This window comes from Solanum pennellii, chromosome 5 (assembly GCF_001406875.1).
Source record: "Solanum pennellii chromosome 5, SPENNV200".
Lineage (NCBI taxonomy): Eukaryota > Viridiplantae > Streptophyta > Magnoliopsida > Solanales > Solanaceae > Solanum > Solanum pennellii.
In genome coordinates, this window is record NC_028641.1 from 74745668 (window position 1) to 74770134 (window position 24467).

General features: G+C 32.1%; 3 protein-coding genes and 1 non-coding gene across 4 annotated transcripts; 3 read left to right on the forward strand and 1 right to left on the reverse strand.

The window, feature by feature from the left end:
• Window positions 1-2008: 2008 nt before the first annotated feature.
• On the forward strand, window positions 2009-8035 carry LOC107020957 (carboxy-terminal domain RNA polymerase II polypeptide A small phosphatase 1-like). The gene is made up of 6 exons (XM_015221503.2): window positions 2009-2480; window positions 5159-5287; window positions 5375-5495; window positions 5592-5673; window positions 7296-7449; window positions 7557-8035. The coding sequence occupies exons 1-6, from the start codon at window positions 2151-2153 to the stop codon at window positions 7695-7697; spliced, it is 957 nt and encodes a 318-aa protein (XP_015076989.1). The 5' UTR covers window positions 2009-2150; the 3' UTR covers window positions 7698-8035.
• Window positions 8036-10476: 2441 nt separating this feature from the next.
• On the forward strand, window positions 10477-13324 carry LOC107018600 (putative serine/threonine-protein kinase-like protein CCR3). The gene has a single exon (XM_015219124.2). It carries the CDS (start codon window positions 10647-10649, stop codon window positions 13029-13031), a length of 2385 nt encoding a protein of 794 aa, XP_015074610.1. The 5' UTR covers window positions 10477-10646; the 3' UTR covers window positions 13032-13324.
• A 3996-nt stretch (window positions 13325-17320) lies between these two features.
• Window positions 17321-21057, forward strand: LOC107020395 (sedoheptulose-1,7-bisphosphatase, chloroplastic). The gene is made up of 8 exons (XM_015220738.2): window positions 17321-17521; window positions 18392-18511; window positions 18608-18793; window positions 19412-19493; window positions 19714-19935; window positions 20018-20118; window positions 20245-20316; window positions 20469-21057. Exons 1-8 carry the CDS (start codon window positions 17402-17404, stop codon window positions 20748-20750), a joined length of 1185 nt encoding a protein of 394 aa, XP_015076224.1. The 5' UTR covers window positions 17321-17401; the 3' UTR covers window positions 20751-21057.
• Window positions 21058-21923: 866 nt separating this feature from the next.
• TRNAR-CCU lies at window positions 21924-21996 on the reverse strand. Its single transcript has one exon. It is a non-coding gene; the product is annotated as a tRNA-Arg (tRNA).
• Between the last annotated feature and the right edge of the window lie 2471 nt (window positions 21997-24467).

The window sequence follows — 24467 nt, forward strand, 5'->3', positions numbered from 1 at the left end:
TAAGTTATCCTTTATTCTTGACGGAATAACAATACCAAAACAACTTATCCTCGAATAAAACAATTGAAATGATAAAAATATTTTTTCAAATCCTTTTTATTATCACTTTTGTATAGTATAGTTGCTTGCTCTAGTTTTGAATGTGTTTTAGTGAAATTTTGGTCAAATTTTTGGAGTTTTTGCTGTTTTTTCCCCCCAGTTTTAATGGCCATCTTAGTGCAGTTTTTGTAGCTGTTTTGATGTATTTTGGTCACATTTTTGCTGCTTTCTTGATGCATTTTTGGAGTTTTGATCCAATATTTTTTATTATTTTGATACAGATTTTACTTCAAATTTTGATTAATTTTGTTTTTAATTAATACTTTACTTATGATAGTGAAGAGGAGAGCTTCCCACGGGCCTATTTCAATTCATGTAAAATACACATCTAAACTATTGAGATTCACGTAATTTACTTTTAAAAGTGAATAAATAAATAAAGTTCTATAAAATATATATATATAAAAAGTTTTAATACAACAAACTAAACTGTCAATAAGAAACAATTTCATGACAAATAATCCCAAGATAATTTATCTCAGTATAATTAATCTCAACATAGTTTGGATTCAAACCAAACAATCCCTTAGGGTTTTAGTAGTTGAACTAAATTTAAAGTGTTGAGCTAGAGAAAAAAGACAAAGTTAAAAGACTAAAGTTGATTAAAATTTCACAAAATATTTATATTATATTTATGAATAATATATAAATATAAATTTGATCTGGTTATTTTTGTGATTTTTTTAGTAATCAAAATCAAACCAAATAATATTGATTTCTACATTTAAAATCAAACATAATCAAACTACATCAAATATTATTTTTTAATCGATATGGTTCAAATTCCGACTCAATTTAATTTTTTAACTATGACCATCGTCTTTTATAGGAGAAAAAGATAAATATATCCCTGACCTATTATAAATGATACGTAGATATCCTTTATCATACTTTTGAGAGATTAATGCCCCTATCGTCTAAAAATTAAAACATATATACCTTTTACTAAGGATATATGCATACCATTTACGATAATTAAAATATATTTGTTATTTTCCCCTCTTTTATATAAAAATGAATAAATAAAGTGAGTAGTTGAGCTACTTCTAAATTTTGTCTGACCATATGGACAAAGTGTCATCATAATTGTTCCTATTGGTATTTTTGTTTGCATTCAATAAATTTGAGGCAGTTATTATGGTTTATCAATCAACACAAATAATTTAAAATTTTCAAAATTTTAATTTACTAAAAAGGTAATAATAAAAGCAGTCAAATATAAATTGGAAAAGAAATGGAGAACTTAAAAAAGCATAACTTTATTCCTACTTAAATAAAACTTTGGTTTTAGAATCCCAATTTAAAATAAAATAAAAAGGCCTCTGCTTCTTTTCCAATTCCGACAAAACCCTTTTATTTTCCAACAAAAAATTTAAAATTTTTGTTTTTGGACTAAAAAAGAAAATCATAATGGTTGAGGTGTCTTTATTTTTAATAAAAAATTTTTAAATCAAATTATTTTGAATAAAAATTTATGTTAAAACGTCCACATAAAATTAATTTTAGTATATGAATTTGAATTTAAATTTCAATACTAATTTCACATATTGATTGGAAACTAAATAAATTCTAATAAATAAAATTTGTCCACTCATGGGGTCAATTATCTCTTTCTCAACCTCATAATATATTATACTCCCGTCATTAAATTCTGTCTTATTATAAATAATTATCTCAATTATTAATTAATTTACAAAACTTAGATATAATTAATTTTTTTTCTATTTTATCTTCATGATGTTTTCTTTTTAATATGTGTAAATGAATTTGTAAATTTACATAGAAAAATTCTTAAGTTCTAAATTTATTAATTATCTTTTTTTATTTATAATTCTAAAAAAAAAGGGAAAAGTAGTGATAGAGATTTTGTGGTCAAATAATTATTTCACAATAATAATAACAATAATACACTCAGCATATACTAATTAGTAGAAAAGAAAAAAAAAGATGAACTTTTGAATTCTCAATTGATCTGCTATTTTTGACTTCAACAGTGGTGAATTCATCGGAATTTATACAGATTCACCGGTTTTTGTTTTCCGGCCGAAACCATGCCGGAGCTTGTTCAAGCAGCACAAGTCTACGCACCGACGAGAACTCTACAAATTTGGAAATCGCTACTGAACTGGCTAGCTTTCTTCTTCCAGATCTTTGTTCAGATCCTCAAAGGAACGCCTTGTGTAACTCAGGTTCTCTCCTACTTTGGCGTTCGCAATAGCTCTCTTCTCTCTTCCTCTCCACAGTTCAAGCCGCTGCCTGACGTTGAGCCACCGGAGGAGGAGGAGGCGCCGCCGACGTCATCCGTTGCTCTATCGACTCTGCAAATCACAACCGGAAGTGTCCCGATCAGTGTCGAGGAGGAACATTTACAGAAGCTCACGGTAAATTCTCGTAATTAGCTGTAGAAATTGGATTTAGGTATTGTGTTTTCGTTTTATTGGATCGTATGACTATATGTTTTGCTATATAAGGAAAAATAGTCCCAGCATATAACTTTGTACTATTAATGCAACAAAACTATTCATTATTAGTAGAATTCTGTATTATATTAGTGTTTAAATCCGATGTAAATCTCTGCTTAACTAATGCTTGTATAGCTTTTGCTTAACTTGTTCATCGACAAAACAACCTATATACTTACATTATCATTGAACTACTTATCATTCAGATGAACTTGACTAATTCAGATTATTTGTGAGAATGGATCATACATCACTCTTGTATTGGTCGCTCACGAATTGCTCAGATTACCGTCGCCAAAAGTTGAATACTTATTAGGGATCTAGTAGGTTTGCACTTGGCAATTAACCTGTGTGTATTTCAATGGTCATGGTTTTCTGATGTTTTTGTTATTATCTTCTCTTTTTTGTGCTTCAGTTTCTTCTTTCCCTGTAAGGCTTTGAACTGTTTTTCCTTGAGCCGAGGGTTTATCATAAACAACCCCTCTACTTCTGAGGTAGGGGTAAGGTTTGCGTATACTCTACCCTCCCCAAGTCCCAGTTTCTGGGACTACACTGGGTATGCTGTTGTATTTGATGGTCATGGTTTGTGCCAGACTGCTAGTCAGTAGTGAAAGTGGTTAAATTCATTCTAAATGGTAAATTAGGCCTGTTGTAAAACATTAAAACTAGATTATTTGCGTATTTAGTTTCTTTTTCGGGGTTGAGGATTAAATATTCTTTGGAATACAGTCTGAAATGCTTACCGATTTTGGATATGCTGGTAAACTACAACTATTTTGGTTGAATAGTTATAAGTTGTGCAGTATAAGTTTTAACAGGAATGCTGATTAGATGTTGGATGATTACAAGATCACTTCCGAAGAAAGTTTCGAAGTGTTGATATCTAATGTTGGAGAAAGACTAAATGCAAAGTAGACACCCGAAAATTTAGGAAGCATTATGTAGGTCAATGTTTGATTTCTATTCTTCGACCTTTCGGGCCTCTAAGCTTCAGTTCATTAACTGCCGACCTAATTAATCTATGCTTGTGCATGAGCGTCTTGTTTTTTACTTGCTGTAGCAGGGAGATGGTCAATAAATACATTCTTTTTCTTCCCCATTCTTTGATTCATGCCATAATAAACTCAAGTACATGTTAAAGTAACAATGAATTGTATAATATGATAAGTTAAGTGGATGTAGTTAATTTGTTGCTTGGAATAGTAGGAAGAAATTTTGGATTGGCCAAGGTGCATATTGATTCATAAGTGAATAGAAATTCGTGGATAATAATTAATTTCTCTTTGCAAAATGTATTGGTGTTGTATTGTCTGGTTAATCCTAGAAACGATGTATTAGATCATGTTAGCTTTTATGTCCTGATCACATACCAAGACTGATACCAAGACTTATACAAGTTGGAAGAAATCACATATTTTATTTTTATTCTTGTCAGTGTTGGATTTGAAACCTGGTCTCTCATGATTTTCACGCACTTCATTGGCCACTAGACCTCACCCTTGGCTGCTGTTGTAAGCTAGTTAAGTAGTGTGAAAACAATGTGCAGATTGGTCAAGGATGATCACAAGTCAACTTGAAAATTTAGTATATGCATATAACATGCAAAGTTAGCTTCTAATTTGAATAGATGAATGGTATTATGGAAATTTAAATTGGTAAAACGAGGAACTTTTATAGCAGGGCAACTATGATGAGGACATGAGTTCCTTGGAGAATCATTAATATTCCATAAAATATGTCAAAGGATAGAAAGTGTTGTAAGGTGATTACTATGTTTTGCATTGTTATGGTGTTCTTTTGGGTTTCTTCTGATCACTTCTTTCCTTATTTGTTGGGAAGGTGGTGTAGTGAACAATGTCCCTTGAGCAAACAGATTTTCAAATTAGCTGGCTAGTTTATAGTCCTGCAAGTCCAATGAGCTTTTTATTTGACTGTGATACAGGCTTGAGCCAGCAAAGTGCTGTTGTTGCAAGTTTGAAGGCTGCTATTTATGTAATATGCCCTATATTAGTAGTAGGTAGTGTTCTTTTATACTAGAGGAACCTTATATCAACAATCTTGAGTGTATTTTAGGTATCGGAATTTTTGAAGTGTTCCATAAATAAACGTTGTGTCATCTGCTGTCAATTACATGGCTGGCCAGACCATAAAAATGTTCTGACTGTCGTTTCATAAGTTCATTTTGCTTCATCATTTTTATCTATGCACATGACTGACTAATGACTATGTCTTAGTTTCAGAATATACCTTCATAGCTTCACTTGATGAATAAAAGTTGTAGTTCAAAGAAGTTTCTGGCAGAATCTTTTTAGTGTATTGACATCTAACTGAATTTGAAAATTGACTTGTATCAAGAAGAGATGGTGGATTTTAGTGACGACAGAGGGTCTAAAATCACTTTAACTAATTGTACCCACAACCTAGCTGGGTTTCGGATAGCCAGCTTATTAAATGTTTGTAGAACTGGATAACCGATGTTTCTTGGAACACGGATACTGCTGACTGTCAGTGGTGTTGATCAATCTTTTAATAGATATTTTGTTTAAATGACTGCCTTCTGTTTATGTTTTTCTCAAGTTCTTAGATTCTGGATGCAGGTAGTTCTTGACTTGGATGAAACTTTGATTTGTGCATATGAGACATCAAGTTTGCCAACCATCATATGCACCCAGGCAACAGAGGCTGGGTTGAAGTGGTTTGAGCTTGAGTGTGTATCTTCAGAAAAGGTAAACATTTCTAATTTCTACATTCTGATAGAATATTCTAGCAAGTTTCTTTGACATCCATGCTGATTCATTTTTTGGAGGTTTTAGGAATATGATGGGAAACCTAAAATCAACCATGTCACAGTTTTTGAACGTCCTGGATTACACGAGTTTCTAAAACAACTTAGCGAGTTCGCTAATCTGGTCTTGTTTACTGCTGGACTTGAAGGTTAACTCATTACTTTCTACTCCATTTAGTTCTCTTCCTTTTCCATTGGCAACTTCAGTCAATAATATTGATCTTATGTTTGTTATGTGCATACAGGATATGCTAGACCTGTTGTTGACAAAATTGACCTTGAGAATCTGTTTAGCCATAGATTTTATCGTCCTTCAACTATTAGCACGTAAGTATAGATACTTGTTTTTCTGTCTTTTACGGTGTTTTTTGTCTTTCCTATCTGACATCATTTGACGTGTTAAATGTGAGGATATTCTGTTTCTTTTTAAGTGTCATAGAGTAAAGAAATAATCTGAAAGTAAACGGATAGAAGGAGTAAAAATATGATGCTATTAGAAGGAAGATTGGATTCATGGAAATGTTTGATGCTCAATAAGTAAATGTTGTACTTATTGGTGTGTTGTGCACCAGACTTGTATCGAGAAGGCTACATGGATTATAGAATTGTCTCGTTCATTCTTCTCATTCTAGATCGTGCGTTAGAGCTTGAAACAAGAAACAAAATTCTAAATCATATTGACTATCCAACGAGATTAGTGAAGAATAGAACTTGTCAATTTCTGTTGATAATGGTTTCTCATCAACGGTATCCAAGTGACAAGTGTAAGGCTTGGATTCAGGTGATGTCAATTGACAATAGCTGCTTGATGGGTAACCAGGAAGGTGTTGGTGACCTTGTTGTGAAATACACAAGCTGAGGACAGGAATGAAATGAAATGGATACATCTCGAATGAGGGAAAACTCAGGTTTAAATTGCTATCCACGAGTTAATTTGTGCAAAGGGCGACATTGACTACTTTCTTCTTTGTACTTGGATGTGTTGCACTTGAGCTGAGGGTGTACTTGGATGTACTTCTTTCTGCGTGTCCTCTACCTTCCCTAGATCCACTTGTGGGATTTCACGGAGGTGGAAATGTTGTTTAATGCTGTCATACTGACATTAGTTCAAATGTTCTCTTTTTGGTTTGTTCTGTTTGAGTTTACACTTCACACTACACGAAGGTGTGTATAAGTTATACATCATGATGAATACGAGGGTGGTATTGAGTTGAATATTGCCACCTATAGCCAATAATAAACACTCATGGATAAATGAAGTCAGATTGTAGTAGAGTTTTATGTGGGCAATTCTTTCAAAATAGCCATGTGGAAAGAAAACAACACTACTACATGTTGAGGTGGGAGCAACATGGACGTAGATAAGTCAATGGATATGATGATATGGCACACCATGTTGACATCACCTTAAAACGGACGGCTTAGATGACATGACAGCCACGTCGAATACATGTGGATGTTGAGGTTTGATAAACATATGACGTTTTCCAAATTGATTGCTTAATAGGTTTTAATTTTTTTCATATGGGTATTCCACTAATGATGACGGTTTCTGACTATTGTCTTATGTGTTTCTTGTTTTTTATATGTTCTATTCTGTGTGAAATTTAAACTAAAGATGATAGTACGGATCCGGAAAATATTAATTTGGTACTTTTGGCTACTTGAAATAGGATTCAGAACCAAACCTAATTAAGTTCGGTATGGTATGGTTTTCCTCTTCTCTTTTTTGATTTAATTCAGTTCCGATTTGCTCAGTTCATTTTGGTAGTTTGGTTTTTACTGAATTATGAACACTCGTACTACTATCAGTTGATTTCTCTTGCATTTTTTCCCCTTGTGAACTCTGTTTTTCGTTGATGCACCTATAACAGCTGAAATAGTTTCAAGTCACTGTCGTTTCTGCATAATATAACTACGGTAAAGTTGACACTAGATGCACATCACAGGGAATTCCGGGAACATGTGAAGGATCTGTCATGCATATCAGAGGATTTATGCCGAGTTGTCATTGTTGATAACAACCCATTCAGTTTCTTGTTACAACCTTTAAATGGAATCCCGTGCATTTCATTTTCTCCTGGACAACCCCATGACAACCAGGTATAAGTAATGATCAGAAAATAATTATTAGGTCTATTCCTCAAATTTTAGTCTACTTTTATCCCCTATGACTCTGAGTTTAACTTCATTTTCATCTTCTACATTAGCTTTTGGAAGAAATCCTTCCACTTCTCAAGCATCTATCTGAGCAGAAGGATGTAAGGCCTGTGCTTCGCGAAAGGTTTCAAATGCCCGAATGGTTCCAAAACCATGGAATCCCTACTTGTAAATTCACAAATGTACGGTGATCTTGGCAAGTAAGTATTCTTGCTGTTCCAGGAGGCGCAACACACCTATACTCTAAATTTGTTGTACAAGGTTAGTACCTCTTCACCGGAAGAACAAATTTCTGTATAGATTATTTGTTCAGGAATATCCGCCGTCTATGAAGACCCAAATTTCTTATCTATAGATTCTTTTGTAACTTTGTTTATAGCTTCCAATCGTGAGAAGAAATTCATGTATGTGCAATTATTATAAATAGTGATTTCCAATATTTATAACTTCACTCACCAAAATTTATGTATAGATTTGATGACTAGTAGCTCCCTTTAGCATTTGCTAAGTCTTAGTTTGTTTATACGTTCTCAGTTCTTAAAATATTTTTTGCGGCTACAATATTATTATTCCTTGTCTTTCAAGTGTATTTTTTCAACTTCTAAAATCCCCAGAGGCAACAAGAACAACAACAAACACGATGTAATTTCACAATGGAGGTCTGGAGAGGGTGCAGTATGTGTTGATCTTATACCTACCGCTACCTTGGAAGATGGAAATGTTGTTTCTGATAGACCCTGGGGAAAAACATATCAAGGCTATTGGCATCACTAAATACATAGTGATTATTTCGTTTTTTTTTTAAATCAAGGTTTCTCTGGTGAAATCAAAAGATTAGAGGAATGGACCTCCAATGCCATTGTTTGTGTTTGAGGCTTGAGGTTCTATATGATAAAGCTAGTTGAGGACAAAGTAAATCATAGTGGAGGCAAAATGTTATCATTAGATGGTTTCTTCCATCTATTGAAACTTTAGCGGATAGAATTACAATACCCGTGATAGTGGAAGATAACATATACCTTGTAAAATTAATCGAGGTATGCATAACCTACAGTCCAATTACTATGATTATTTTCTTAAATAAGCTAGTTGACCATAAGTCCATGATGCACAAGATGGGATAAAACTAACAAAATAATCACTAAAATTATTAAAATTTGAAGTTTTAATGATTCTATGGGATTAAATAAGTTTTTTGTTACTATCATAAGGCCTAAGTTTCATATCCACATCGACTATTCTATCAAATACCTGTCTTCCTCCCTAATTATAGACATGTTGTGTGATAATGTGGCCGGTGGCCCTATATAACAACCATATTCCACTATGTGGTATATATTTACTCTTGGATCCACAATATCTTCTCAAGTACTTGCCTATTTCAATTCACACTTAATTATATGTCAACGTTTCATACACCGTCTTATCCTTTGACTTCTTCGAAATAAATATCGTATAACTAATATCCGTATTATTAATACATATGTAATTTTAATTAGCTATCAAATGATTCGTAGTAATTGATATTATTTTAAACTTCTAAGTGAGAAGTAGATTGAGATACATATTTTTTATAAAAAAAAAGTTTTAGTATTTTGAGACGTGTTCTTTTCGTTAAAATTTGTTTGTCGTATTTTTTTTAAGTAGTTATTTCAAATGATTTGTTTTCTTTAAAGTTCAGGAAAAAAGTACTAATTAATTTTCTTCTTCTTCTTCTTCTCATTTCATGCTTATAATTATTGTTGTTGAAGTGATGCTATGATTGTTCAGATATCAATGAAGAGTAAAATAGTTAAAACTTCTTTCTGATTTCTATTTTTGTCTTAATTTGTTTATATAGTTTTAACTTCATACAAAATTTAAAAACATTAAAGCAAATATTTTTGAATTTGTAATTTTAAATTTAAAATATGTATAATATCAAGGTGTATCAAAATATGCTTTAATTTTATGTTTTTAATACATCTTATAGAAAATTCAAATTAAAAAGTTATCAAATTTATTTATTTTTAAAAATAAACTAAAAAGAAAAAGAAAAAGAAAAAGAAAAACAGAAATTTAATATTTTAAAAAAGTAATAGTTCTTCAATCTTGTGACATTCTTCCCTTTTAATACATTCCAAAAAAAATAAAATCTTTTTTATATAACACCTTAAAAATCTATGTTATTTTAATGAATTAATTTATAGCTATTCAAATATCAAAGAATTGTTCTAAATCATAAAAATTTAAACTTTTTTTCCCCTTAAATATCATATTAAATTAAATAATATCATATAAGATAAAATAAAAAAACTATCATTTTTTAAACGAAAATCAAAACATATTATTTAATACGACAAAAAGTTATAAAATTAATGGCAACATTGCATTTATGATATGTACCATGTATGAACTCTGCAAAAAAGAACGATTCAAACATAATGGCGTAGCCGTCCCTGTCTAAAATTAATTTGCCATAATTCATTTTAATTGGTTTGCCTGATTCCTACTTGATATTACAATTTTAGAAAATATTTTTTTGTGATCATAAATTTAAAAAATATGTAAAATGTATTATTTAATATTTTTTAATTTTATCATTTTAAATATTTAATGTAGAAAATTGAAATTAAATAAACAAAATTAGAGATCTTTTTTGCTAAATGTGTTAAAAAGAAAAGTAAGAAAATAAATTAAAATGGATTGAATAAGAAATTATGCATTTTATTCATGATTTTTTAATATGCCTGTAAAAAGAAAAATAATCAAGTACGTGAAAAATCTTTCCATACATTTGAAATAATAATTTGCATAAGTGACATTTTAAGTTCGTTTTTTATCTCCACCCTCCTAATCTCCCAACCTCCACCCCTTGAACATTATCCGTCACTTTCGAACACCTACTCGACTCATCCTGATTCATATCTTCATAACATATAAATATTTTTGAAATAATTTATTTTTTTTTTACTTATATTCACTTATTTTTTGGGTACCAAATAGTGTCTTAAAAAAAATTAAAAATAAGTCCTTCCAACCATTTCTTTATATTTTGAATTTGAATTCTATAAATTAAAATTCTTAGTAAGCTTAGCTACTGTTAACACATATACAGTACAATCCACCATTGCTACGGTACAAATGAGAGAAAATCTCTGATGACATCATCCATCTCCGGCACCGGCGCCGGTTTATTCGCCGCCGTAATTGTACTGATAACTTCTGTTTTACTACCATTTTCTCATGCTCTCGGTAGTTCCGCCACCACTTTGGCCGTCGCATACGGCGCCAACATCACTATCTGCGGCATAGTAGCTTCTCAACCAATCCAAAGAATTCATTGCTGGTCAGAAAATCAATCAGCATCCATCCCCATATCTCCTAACGTCTCCTTTAACTCCATCGCCGGCGGAGTTAACGGCTTCACCGGCGTTGAAACCGGTGGGTTTTCCCTTCTCTTCTGGAACTCAACTTTTCAACCCAAAAGACTTTTCGTCAGTTACTCAACTTTGTTAACATCTGTTACAATGGGGGATATTCAAATTTGCGGCTTAACAAACGGTACCCAAAATGTTAAATGTTGGAGAGATGACTCGAATTTGGCGAAACAACCAAATGGGTCGTCACAATTCATGTCAATTTCATCTGGGTCGGGATTTTCTTGTGGAATTTTGAAAAGTTCAAATAGGGTTATATGCTGGGGAAACAATAGCGATATTGCTTCAGCTATTCAATCTGGTTTTGGTAATATTACAGTGATGAATATATTTGCAGGTGGAAAACATGCTTGTGGGATGAATTCTACAGGTTTTTTAATTTGCAAAGGAGATAATGAAAATGGTCAATTAGATATTCCATCTAATTTTGCTTATGAGTATAATGGATTAGCTTTAGGGGTAAATCATACTTGTGGGGTTCTTAGAATGAATTATACAGTTGTTTGTTGGGGTGGGAATGGTGAATTTTCGACGAATTTAACGAAAGATCTTTCATTTGAATCAATTGTTGCTGGTTTAGATTTTACTTGTGGATTAACAAGTGGGAATTTTTCTGTTATCTGTTGGGGACCTGGTTGGAGTAGTAATATGTATCCTTCAGGTACTGAGCTTCCTTTGCCAATGATTCTTCCAGGTCCATGTGTTGAGAATGTATGTGATTGTGGTGTATATCCTCAATCGAAAACGTTGTGTTCGGGGAATGGTAATATATGTAGGCCTTGTGATTTTTTGGTTGGAGTAGCTCCACCATCATCACCACGGGTGTTTATTATAGTGCCATCGTCGCCATCTAAGGGGTTGAGAAAGGGATTGTTAGCTTTTGTGATTGTTGGATCAGTTGGGGCTATTGCAGGGATTTGTACTGTTGTTTATTGTTTATGGACTGGTGTTTGTTTTGGGAAGAAGAAAATTCATAATTCTGTTCAACCTACTATTAGTACTAATAATGCTGCTGAACAATGTTATAGTAGTGGTCAAATATCCAGATCGTCTACTCTTAGGCGTCAAGGGTCGAGGTTAATGAGGCGTCAAAGGAGTGGAACTTCGTCTATACATGGTGATAGAGCAGAGGAGTTTCTGTTTTCGGAGCTTGTTGCAGCTACGGACAATTTCTCTTTAAAGAATAAGATTGGCGCTGGCAGCTTTGGGGTTGTTTACAAGGGAAAATTAGCTGATGGCCGTGAGGTTGCAATTAAGCGTGGTGAAATGAGTCCGAAGATGAAGAAATTCTTAGAGAAAGAGAGGGCTTTTGAATCAGAATTGACGTTTTTGTCCCGACTACACCATAAACACTTGGTTAGATTGGTTGGCTATTGTGAAGAAATGGATGAAAGGCTCTTGGTTTATGAGTTTATGAAGAATGGGGCGCTTTATGATCATTTACACGATAAGAACAACGTGGAGAAGAGTAGTAGTGTAGTGAATTCTTGGAAAATGAGGATCAAGATTGCATTAGATGCTGCTCGTGGCATCGAATACCTTCACAATTATGCAGTTCCCCCTATAATTCACCGGGACATCAAGTCATCCAACATCTTGATCGATGCAAATTGGATCGCGAGGGTGTCAGATTTTGGATTATCGTTAATGTGGCCGGAGACTGATACCAGTTTCAGTCAGCCAATGAGAGCAGCAGGCACAGTTGGGTATATCGATCCAGAATACTATGGACTAAATGTCTTGACAGCAAAGAGTGATGTCTATGGCCTTGGGGTTGTATTGTTAGAACTTTTGACCGGAAAAAGAGCCTTATTCAAAACTAGTGAAAACGGGGACATGCCAATGAGTGTTGTCGACTTTGCAGTACCAGCAATCATGGCTGGAGAATTGAATAAGATATTGGATCCCCGAGTTGGGCTGCCAGAGTTGACGGAAGCAGAGGGAGTCGAATTAGTGGCATACACTGCAATGCATTGTGTGCATTTGGAAGGTAAACATAGACCTACAATGACTGACATTGTTTCTAACTTAGAGAGAGCTTTGGCTGCATGTGATGATAGCCATGACAGCATCTCTAGTAGTCCAGACTCCATTAAATCAGATTGACATTCCACGTATATGTCCGCGAAAGACTCCCACCAGTATCAGTAGACGATACGTTTTGGTAGTTAGAATAGTACGATTCGTGTAACAATTTGTTGTTAGTGTAAACTGTAAATTATCGATAGCCGGAATGAAGTTCTTTTTCTTCCAAGAAGGATACAATCTTCACTATGTTGTGTTTAGCATCTTCTTGATTGGAGTAACTGACTTGTTGCCATTGTTCTTTTGTGTGTTCTTTTTTGTAAAGATGGCTAATGCACAAAAATCCAATTGTTGAAATGACAATTCAAGAGCAATAGCAGCAAGCCAAAAGGCAAGTTGTACATAGGAGAATGTTTCAATCTTCAAATTATTTAACCTTATAAGTTATCTCAGTAAATGAATTTGCTATTTTTCAAAAAGTGAAGGCGGTGTTCGAATCAGCTTGACATACAGAGAGTACTGATATCTTCTACTAGCATAGATATGTCATATGAGTTAAACCTTAGGGTTGGATGTATAGATGTCATGGATTCAGTTTACCTCGATAATTTTAGCTTAAACTTTTTATGTATTAAAAAACCTATTGAATATACAATAACAATAGTCTAAACCTTATCCCTACCTCATAAGGTAGATAGGTTGTTATTGATTCTCTCGATTTAAGAAAAAATAGTCTAGAAAAAGGTAAGAGAAGTGAAAGCATAACAAAGCTAAATATTACCATTATGTAAAAAAAAAACAGATAACAATAGAAATCGAAGAATAAGAAACTACATCATAAGCAATACTACAATTACTAGTATGGAAAATAACAGGACAACACACTACTACCCTAATTCATGTCCTACACAATAACACAACTTTCTATCTAAGATATATTCTTAGTGAGCTGATATTATGCCAAGATTTTAATTTTTTAGTTAATTTAACAAATTATTAATTAATTCCTATTGGTTGAGCAGAAGTAGATGATAAATATTGACTTTGAACATTCTATTAAAGACAGTCACTAGAAAATAGGGCATGATGTAGCTCTTGTGGACCAAAAATTGCCTTTAGCCCCTTTTGGATAAATAATATATCAAAGTTGATGACTTATAGTAAACAAAAAAGAAAAAAAATACTTTTTTTTTATTTTTAAAAAGTTAATGACTAATTGATTTTAAAATATTAGTCAAATTCATATAAGTTTGACTCGTAAAATAATATTGTTTCTTATGAAATTAATACTCTAATATGTAATATTAATGTAAAGTTCATTTTTTTTTTGCAAAATTGATGACTAACAACGATGTTGGAATTTGTCAATGACCGTTTGGCCATGGATTATTAGTTTTTGTACTTTAAAGTATTTAGGTAATAAATTGATTAATGACGTTAATTAATCATTTTAACGTGTGGAAGAAGGTAAAATTAGGCTACATTATTATTAATGGCGTTAATCATTTTAATAAGCAATTGAAGGATTAATGTCAAGAAAGAAGCATCTTATAACGTAACGCTCTGTTCGTTTACTTTTACTTGTCAGATTTCACTATTTAAAAATCACATTGCAACTTATGTTATTTATCATATAGTTTTTAAATATTTAAATTCAAAATATTGAATTATTTTAGTTATGAAGAGATTAATGATTTTAGCTCCAAAGATTAGTCGTTAACACTAATTACCAAGAGCAAAAATGTTTCATGCTAGAATAATTAGTGCAGTGTATATGAGACATACTTCTACGGTACAAAATTAATTGTTACTCTTCCAATTCATAATAATTAATAACTATTTTTCCGTTTATTTTTAGTTGTCATAATTTTTTTATTTTTAGAGTTAAATGATTAGAATTTTTATTAATATTTTACGATATATTTTTCATTATATTGATATGCAAAAAGTTATAATTTATTGTACTTTTTGTTTAATTTTTAAATGTCTAAAATTTTTGTTTATATCAAATTAATTAAATATAATTTAACTTCAAAAATTATTTAAATTAACTTTTAAAAAATACAAAACGATAATTAAAAATATACCGTGTAATTATCAACTTAGCCTTTTATTTTAATTAAAAAATAAGTGATCATTTTCATATTAATTTATTTTTAAAAATTTGTCCTTTATTTTATATATAACAACCCTAAAAAGTCTTTTGAAGGAATCCAATTTTCTATGGTATCATTAATTAGATAATAGTCAAATATTTAACTTTGTTTTAATAGGTACTTCACCAATGGACCAAAATTTGTGATAAAAACAGAGTCAATCATACATATTTTTTTAAAAAAATGAACTAATTAATACATATGAAAAATCAAAGATAATTCTGAATTTCAATTTCGTGCCATATAATTCTAAAAAAAAAAGAAGAGGATATATGTCTTTCAAAAATAATAAATACAAGATCCTCACCACACATGTTTCAGAAATATCATAGACTAATACATACGAAAAATTAATACAATTATGAATTTCAATTTCGTAATTCCAAAAAAGCGATATCTGACGTTCAAAAACAATAAATATCATTTAACAGACCGTCACCCATGGACACAAAATTAGAGCTCAAAACGACTCAGTCACACAAATTTTAATAAATTTATGAAGTAATGCACACAAAAATTGAGATAAAACTAAAATCTTGTTTCATGACACATAAACTCCAAAATAAGCAAGCCTGTCTTTCAAAAATAATGTGTATCATGTAATAAGTAATTACCATAGGACCTATAAATTCAAGCCCAAATAGAATCAATCACATATTTTAAAAAATTCATGAAATAATACATACAACAATTCATATAATTCTGAATTCTATAAATACTTATTCATATTAGATATTTATATTAAAACAACTTAATATATAATGATTAGGTAATTTGTTTTTGAGAAAGTTTTAAAAATAACAAACATAATAGATAATTTTGATAATTGCGCTCCATAGCTTCGTTTTTCTATAGAGGTTGCGATTAGTATATTTATTTCCATTTTTATATGTCGCTTGCGAATATATAAATATGGTAAGTATATAGACATTCTGTATTTATACATTTAGGATTTTTCAAAAACTTCTTTTGTATATTTCACTTGCCAATATACAAACAAGGTAATTTATAATGATTTTTTTCATAAATCGTATACAAATAGCTATGGTAAACATAAACAAAATGCTGGATCTATACGATTAGACACCGAATTATGCAAATTCTGGATTTATACGAATCAGGCGAATAACAAAAATTGGGAAAACTATAGCCACAAATTACTAGTTTCTCAAGCTGTAGCTATAGTCCTAATATAAGCTAAATATTTGTTATTTTATACAATTTTCCCTTTCGTTTTTGGTAATTATATTATTATAAAGATTACCTACACCTTTATTTGGGCTTTTTTGTTATGAAATCTTCTTGCTTAACTATTCAAGCCCATTGGACCATCTTGGTCCAATATTCACAATCAAAAAATAAATGTTAGATGAGTTTTCACAACTTGAACATAGGGAACAAACTTCAGTACCCACTGGAATATGTAGCCTCATGTGATAATCCGCCACATACTAAAGATTCGTAAATAAATTGTCAAGTACAATATGATATGCTTAGTAGATATATGACAAGTATTATGTAACGATAGAAAATAATATAAGTTCAGATATTATATTAATCAAAATAATACAGTAAAATACAAGTACGATGTAATAATATAACAGCCATCCATTTGACAAGGTGTAAGTAGGTAGAGAGACATATATAATCAGATATCTTAATAACAATCATTTTCTATAGATTTACCTATAAACGACCTAATTTCTTTAAATTTGAATTTTCATATAACATTATATTATTCTTTATAATAACATTTAGTTATCACAATTAAAAAGTATGCGAAGAAACGACAATATAATTTAAAAGTTTGATTGTTAGTAGCTTGAATAGATGGTACTCATAAACTAAATTTCATTTAAAAAATCTCAATTCTAATGACTTGAAACGAAGTTGACCCTAATAACACGATCGTTTAAAAGAAAAAAAAAAGCATGATAGGGCTATGTCAAGTTGCCCAATAGAAACAAAATGAAGAAAGGTCATTACTCAATAGAAACCATATCTCTTTAGTAACAATGATAATTGAGTCACAAAAATATGAGTGATGGTCATTAATCTCACCCATACCCCCTTTATATCAACCTATCTATACAAATATCTTCCACGTGGCAACATCTCATTAACTACTTATCTAATACCCCACCCCCCACCCCCTTAGACCCCATGCCCCAAAAAAGTTAGAGGCTAAAACTAACTCAACTATAGCAACAACTTTGAGATAAAATTTTTATATTTGTTCATTGTAGGATATTTTGCCCTCTCCATTCTCAAAATTCTTAATTTTAAACACACAAAATGGAGACTAGTGTTACATGTTGTGCAAGAGTAACATCTCTTCTCCCAAATGTTTCTTCTCAACAATATTCAACTTCACTTGCAACTTCAAGATCCATTTCCCCTTCATTCAACTCAAGGGTATGTCTTAATTAATTTCCATTTGATTTTTCTTCATTTTTCTATACTAATTAAATAAATTTAGGACACTATCATAAATTTCAAAAATATCTTGGATATCATGAACTTGTACATCTAAACAAAGCAAGTATAGATGAGCTATAAGCAAGGGTAGAGCTATGAGTCTGTCGCACTACAAGAAAAATGTGAATTACATGGAGATTTTCCTAAAAGTTAGTATGAAAATTTGCAGGAAAATAAGTTTCATACGGATTTTCATACTAATCTCCGGGAAAATCACCATGTAATTCAAAGTTTTCTTGTTGTGGTCTATGGATTTGGCAGAACCTAGTAGCTTTGTGTTATGCGGAATTCGAGATAATACGAGAAAACATAAACGCGAAAAACAAGACAACAGATTTACGTGGTTCACCAATAAATTGGCTACGTCCACGGAGAAGAGGGGGAGCAGTTTTATTATGGAGAGGCAAGAACAGAATACAGAATAGGGTTTGCCATAGCGTCTATATATAGTGCTAAGCTACGCCCTAACAGGCTTGGGCCCAAAATACAGAATTGACAGATAATTAAGGGCCCAATACAACAACATTGTATACCGTCGGGCCGGGGGCGACTCCGCCCCCCGCACCCCAGGCCAGGGGGCGCGTCGCCCCCTGGACCCCCCGACTCGCTGACCGGGCAGCGAGACCCCCGTTCTTTCTGCTGGAACGGGTCCGATTCAAGGCATTCAACACTTTGGCTTAGACCTTAATCTACTTATTATTATATGTATAAATAATCTATTAAGTACTCTTTCCAAGGACTAAGAACTCATAACTTTAAAATTCTGAATTCGCTTCTGTCTTTAAGTATGACATGAGATTCTTGCAGAGTTTGAAATCAAGCTCATTATTTGGGGAATCATTGCGCGTTGCGCCTAAATCATCACTAAAGGTGTCTAGGACAAAAAATTCTTCTTTGGTGACAAAATGTGAGATTGGTGATAGCTTGGTAAGTTTGATCATGTTTGTTGATTAATCTTATTTAATGTAATTGTTATATAAGAAATTAATGAAAATGACTTGTTATAATTGGTGTATTTTATAGGAAGAATTTCTTTCAAAATCAACCTCAGATAAGGGGTTAATCAGGTTAATGATGTGTATGGGAGAAGCATTGAGAACAATTGCCTTCAAAGTCAGAACAGCTTCTTGTGGAGGAACTGCTTGTGTCAATTCTTTTGGTGATGAACAGCTTGCTGTCGATATGCTTGCCGATAAGCTTCTCTTTGAGGTACAAAACTATACAGTAGCGGAGCCAGGATTTTTTTTTTATAAAAAAAAATGCATGTATACACATTCGCAACGTGTGAGCAAAAACAAGTTTTTGGACCACCTTTGATATTATACTTGATGTCAAGGGGATTCAATCGTTTATATATGTACTAAACGATTTGTTTTTACTTTACTTATAATGTTAATTTGTCGATAAAAGGGATTTCAATCGAACCACCTTTAGTACATGTTGCTCCACCCTATATGACAGAAGAGGCTTATGCCTATTGCTACTTGATAAATTGATTCTCTACAATGTGCGTTACTCCCTCCGTTTCAATTTGTTTGTCTTATTTTCCTTTCTACTTTTAAGTCCGTTTTAAAAGAAGAACGTCTCTTCTCTTTTTTGACAATTTTTTACTTCTAACTTTTCACCTGACATGTTTAAAACCACTGGATTAAAGGGGACATTTTGGTACATTTAACGTATTTTTAGTTTAAAATCACAAGATTCAAAAATTTTCTTTACTTTCTTAAACTTCGTGTCGGGTCAAAACCAGACAAACGAATTGAAACAGTGGATGTAATTCTTATCTAAGTTTGACGAAAACTTGTTCTTTTGATTCTTGATGTGTAGGCCTTGACATATTCACACTTCTGCAAATATGCTTGTTCTGAGGAAGTTCCTGAGCTCCAAGACATGGGGGGCCCTGCTGAAGGTTAGCAGATTATGTAATTACTAATTCGGAACAACTTACGACTTTGTTTGATTATACACTTGAATTTTTTGAAAACGTCAACTTTTTTTTCAAGTAAAATGCATGTCTAAACAAAATGTCAACTTTGAAATACCATTTTTCGACTTTTTGACGTCAAGTACTACTTTGAAGAAACATAATAGTATTAAAGACACTGATGAGTTCTATTTGTATCAAACAGGAGGATTTAGTGTTGCTTTTGATCCACTTGATGGTTCTAGTATCGTGGACACGAACTTTACAGTTGGAACCATCTTTGGTGTATGGCCCGGGGATAAGTTAACCGGGATCACAGGAAGAGAGCAAGTTGCAGCAGCTATGGGAATATTTGGACCGCGAACTACATACGTTCTTGCTCTTAAAGATGTTCCCGGGACCCATGAATTCCTCCTCCTTGATGAAGGTTTGACATACATTGATTTGTAATAGTTTAGACTTTTCTTGCTACGAGTTGTCTCAATATCGATGCTTGTTTATGTTCATAGGAAAATGGCAACATGTTAAGGATACAACAGAAATCGGAGAAGGAAAAATGTTCTCCCCTGGAAATTTAAGAGCCACATTTGACAATCCTGATTACGCCAAGGTTTACTATCATTTCTCGTATTTTTGTCTTCAATTACTTATATCTGTACTCGAACGTGTGTTTGTACAAATTGCATTTCCTACTAAAATGAAATTCCGCGTTCTGACTCTTGATTCTTGATAACAGCTGATCGAATACTATGTGAAGGAGAAATACACCTTGAGATACACCGGAGGAATGGTGCCTGATGTAAACCAGGTATGTGTCATCTCTTTTCTCGTTTTTTACTCGTTTTGCAAATATGTGATCAGGAGGCAGAGTGGTGCAACGGGGCGTTGAACATTATACTAAATGATTCTTTTTACATATATATGTATAAGTTGTTGAATTCCCTTCTCGATTTTTGACAGATAATTGTAAAGGAGAAAGGTATATTCACAAACGTGACATCTCCAACAGCTAAGGCGAAACTTAGATTGCTGTTTGAAGTGGCACCGTTAGGATTCTTGATCGAAAAAGCTGGAGGTTACAGCAGCGATGGGAAACAATCCGTCCTTGATAAGGTGATCGTTAATCTTGATGACCGGACTCAAGTTGCTTATGGTTCCAAGAATGAGATCATTCGATTTGAAGAAACACTCTACGGTTCATCAAGGCTTAAGGCTGGTGCACCAGTTGGTGCTGCTGTTTGAGGCTTGAGAATGCAGCAGCCCTCTCGTAAATCGTAATGTTTGTTTGTGTTTTTTTTCGCGCTTTCTTTCTAGAGCATCGCGAAAATGCTGTTCCATCAGGTTGTAAAAGGGAGATAGGTTAAAGACAACAAGGTCTTGTTAAAGAAATGGGAATTGGAACATATTTTTTTTTGTATATTGTAATTTCTATTAACTGGTGTTCAATATGCTGGATTTCAGACATAAAAAGGTTAAAAAAAAAGACAAATAATTTGTAGTATTATGTAAGATAAATTTATGTATTACAACTTGTCTGATTATTGCTTCATTTCTATTCTAATATATAAAGTTCGGTTTCAATCATAAAGTTGTGTCCTTTGTGCACCCTGGAGATCATAAGATTGTCTCTATATGACGTATAAGTTCTTGGTTTCAATCACAAAGTTGTCTCCCCATGACCTATAAAAGTTCATTGTTTTGTGGGGCGCGAAAATCATAAAATTGTCTGTGTGACGTATAAGTTCACGGTCTCAATCATAAAGTTGTCTCTACATGACCTATAAAAGTTCTTGGTCTTGTGGGCCACGGAAATCATAAAATTGTCTTTGATTTCGAGTTTAGACTAAAAAAGGGTATATTATTATCACGCCAGGTAGGGGTCATGACCTACAAGGTCACGGTTATGTGGGCCTCGAAAATCATAAAATTGTTTTGGTGTGACGTATAAGTTCACGGTTTTGAGTTTAGAATAAAAAAGGGTATATTGTAATCGCGCCAGGTAGGGGTCGGTGGCCTATATGTTCACAGTTTTTTGGTCCTAGGAAATCATAAAGTTGTCTCGGTGTGACTTACAAGCTCGCAGTTTTTTGGTCCTTGGAAATCATAAAGTTGTCTCGGTGTGACGTACAAGCTCACAGTTTTTGGTCCTAGGAAATCATAAAGTTGTCTCGGTGTGACGTATAAATTCACGGTTTATATTTCAGACTTAAAAAGAAGTTGTATATGAACCGCGCCAGGTAGGGGTCGGTGGCCTATATGTTCACGATTCTTTGGTCCTAAGAAATCATAAAGTTGTCTCGGTGTGACGTACAAGCTCACAGTTTTTTGATCCTAGGAAATCATAAAGTTGTCTCGGTGTGACGTATAAATTCACGGTTTCTAGTTCAGACTTAAAAAAAAAAGTTGTATATGAACCGCGCCAGGTAGGGGTCGAACCTACGACTTTCTGCTTAGGAAACAGACGCTCTATCCACTGAGCTACAGGCGCTTGTGGTGTCATTTTCGTATTGCATCATTACTTATAAACTATTTAAATGAAATTAGATCTTCATAGAGACGTTGATATGAATATTTCTAGTTTATAATTTAGTCAAATATAATACACTCTCCGTCCATTTTACTTGTCATATATTATTAAGAACATTCCTTAAAAATAACAAATAAAATGATAACTTTATTACATCAACTTTAGATATTAGAAATCATCGGTATTCTAAATCAATCAAACATATTTTATGTTTTTTTTTATAAAATCGGCCGGGAGCGATTTCATTAAATGATTTTGTGCTAAAACACATGAAAATTTTAAAAAGCACCTAATTTGTATAAAATGACTTAGAAATGGCGCAGGTCATCATGAGCTTATACATATTGCTCACCCAATTTCTTACGGAGAGTCTCGTAAAATTTTTTCAAAAAGTCATCCGAATATAATTTGATCAAATATTCATGAGCTAATATACACAAAAAAATTTAAAAATCGCTTAAGTCCTATAAAATAACTCCTAATATGCCAAAATTTCGCAGATCATAATGAAGCTATACGTACTACTCCCCCATTCCTTAGGGAGGAACTCGTAAGTTTTTTTGAAAAAAAATCGTCCGAAAGCCATGTAACCAAATATTCATAGGCTAACACATAAAATTTCCTAATTCCTATAAAATGAATAATAAATTCCAAAAAATATCGCAGATAATGATAAAGCTATATGTACTTAACTCCTTACGGCTGGTTTCGTAAATTTTTTTCAAAAACATTGTCCGGAAGTTGTTTTACCAAATGTTCATAGGTTAACACAAAGGAAAACCGAAAAATCACTTAATTCCTATAAAATGATTCTTAAATGCCCAAAAATATTGCGGATCAAGGTGAGGTTATACTTATTGCTCCCTTACTACTTAGAGAGAGTCTTGTAAAAAATCGCCCTCAAATCATTTCATCAAATATTCATGACCTAATACACACGAAAATTGAAAAATCGTTTAATTTCTATATATAAAATAACTCCTAAATGCCCAAAACTATCGCCGATCACGATGACATTGTAGATACTTCTCCCCTAACTCCTTATGGAGGGTCTCGTAAGGTTTTTCCAAAATAATTGTTCGGACGATAATTCACCATATATTCATGGGCTAACGTACACAAGAAATTGAAAAAATTGACTCTTGTATGCCAAAAAAATACAACAGATCATGGTGAGGTTATACGTACTTTTTCAACAATTCATTTTGGAGTGTTCCATAATTTTTTTTTAAAAAAAAAACACGAAAGCCCTTTCACCAAATATTCATAGGCTAACATACGCGAAAAATTTAAAATCGACTAATTTCTACGTAATGACTCCTAAATACCCAAAAATGTCATAGATCATGGTGAGCATATATGCAGTTCTCCCTCAACTTCTTAAAGAGAGTCTAATAAAAAAGATTCAAAAAAATTGCCAGTAAGTTGTTTCATCAAAATATTCATGGGCTAACACACAAAAAAATTAAAAAAAAATCACTTAATTCCTACAAAATATCCAAATATGCCTGAGATTATGATGAGGCTATATATACTACTCCCCCAATTCTTTATGGAGAGTCTCGTAAAGTTTGTTCTAAAACAATAAATAATTATAAAACAGATATAAAATGATAAATTATTTCATATATATATATATATATGACAAATTAAAAAAAAAAAAGATCACATAGGGATGCAGAAAACATAGAGCTTTCCCATTGAAATGATACTTGCATCATAAAGTTTCAACAATCAAAGACATCCCCTCCTTTATGTATGAAAAAAAAAGATGTATACTTCCTTTTTCTTTAATTTTTGGTTAAGATTAAAAGTATTGTCTACATAATGGGAGTCTTTAAAAAATAAAATATCTTTTTTGAATCAAGACTTTTGCTCGAAAATATTACGAGTTTAAGTTATATATACACTATATAGTACAAAAATCTTTATACTATTTATGTAATTTTAATATGTTATTAAATTCGTTTTTTTCAAAGTTTTCATATTGTGTTTGTTATGAGTGGACAACGGTTTTATATATTATTGCAAGTAACTTAATTTGATGGTATAATAAATTAGGAAAAATATTATGAAATAGTCTGAATTTAACCTCAATTAATAATTAGGATCAAATATATTCATGTAAATTTTTTATGAAATTTTAATTCAAAACATAGGCCTTTTTTACAAAAGAAAGTAGAATTAAATTTCCCCTTCAAAGGTGTGCAATAATCTTCTTTTCTTGTTGATGCGTTTTCCTTTTTTTCTTTAACAAATTATTTGCTTTACTTTTTGTGGTTATCATATCATATTTATTATGAATAATTATGTTATTGAAAAGTAAGTAATTTATATATTGTTTTACAAAGTTAGTATTTAATATGATATATTTATAATATTGAAATTAATTATGCTGAGTTTATTTTTAGTTATTGTTATATATATATATA

What these genes read in the sequence shown, in the direction of transcription:
- LOC107018600 (XM_015219124.2), top strand. Translation starts at nt 10,647, where the DNA reads ATGACATCATCCATCTCCGGCACCGGCGCCGGTTTATTCGCCGCCGTA.
- LOC107020957 (XM_015221503.2), top strand. Translation starts at nt 2,151, where the DNA reads ATGCCGGAGCTTGTTCAAGCAGCACAAGTCTACGCACCGACGAGAACT. An exon ending in AACATTTACAGAAGCTCACG is followed by an intron (nt 2,481 to 5,158) that starts GTAAATTCTCGT and finishes TTCTGGATGCAG; the next exon opens with GTAGTTCTTGACTTGGATGA. An exon ending in GTTTACTGCTGGACTTGAAG is followed by an intron (nt 5,496 to 5,591) that starts GTTAACTCATTA and finishes ATGTGCATACAG; the next exon opens with GATATGCTAGACCTGTTGTT.
- LOC107020395 (XM_015220738.2), top strand. Translation starts at nt 17,402, where the DNA reads ATGGAGACTAGTGTTACATGTTGTGCAAGAGTAACATCTCTTCTCCCA. An exon ending in CCGATAAGCTTCTCTTTGAG is followed by an intron (nt 18,794 to 19,411) that starts GTACAAAACTAT and finishes CTTGATGTGTAG; the next exon opens with GCCTTGACATATTCACACTT. An exon ending in CATGGGGGGCCCTGCTGAAG is followed by an intron (nt 19,494 to 19,713) that starts GTTAGCAGATTA and finishes TGTATCAAACAG; the next exon opens with GAGGATTTAGTGTTGCTTTT.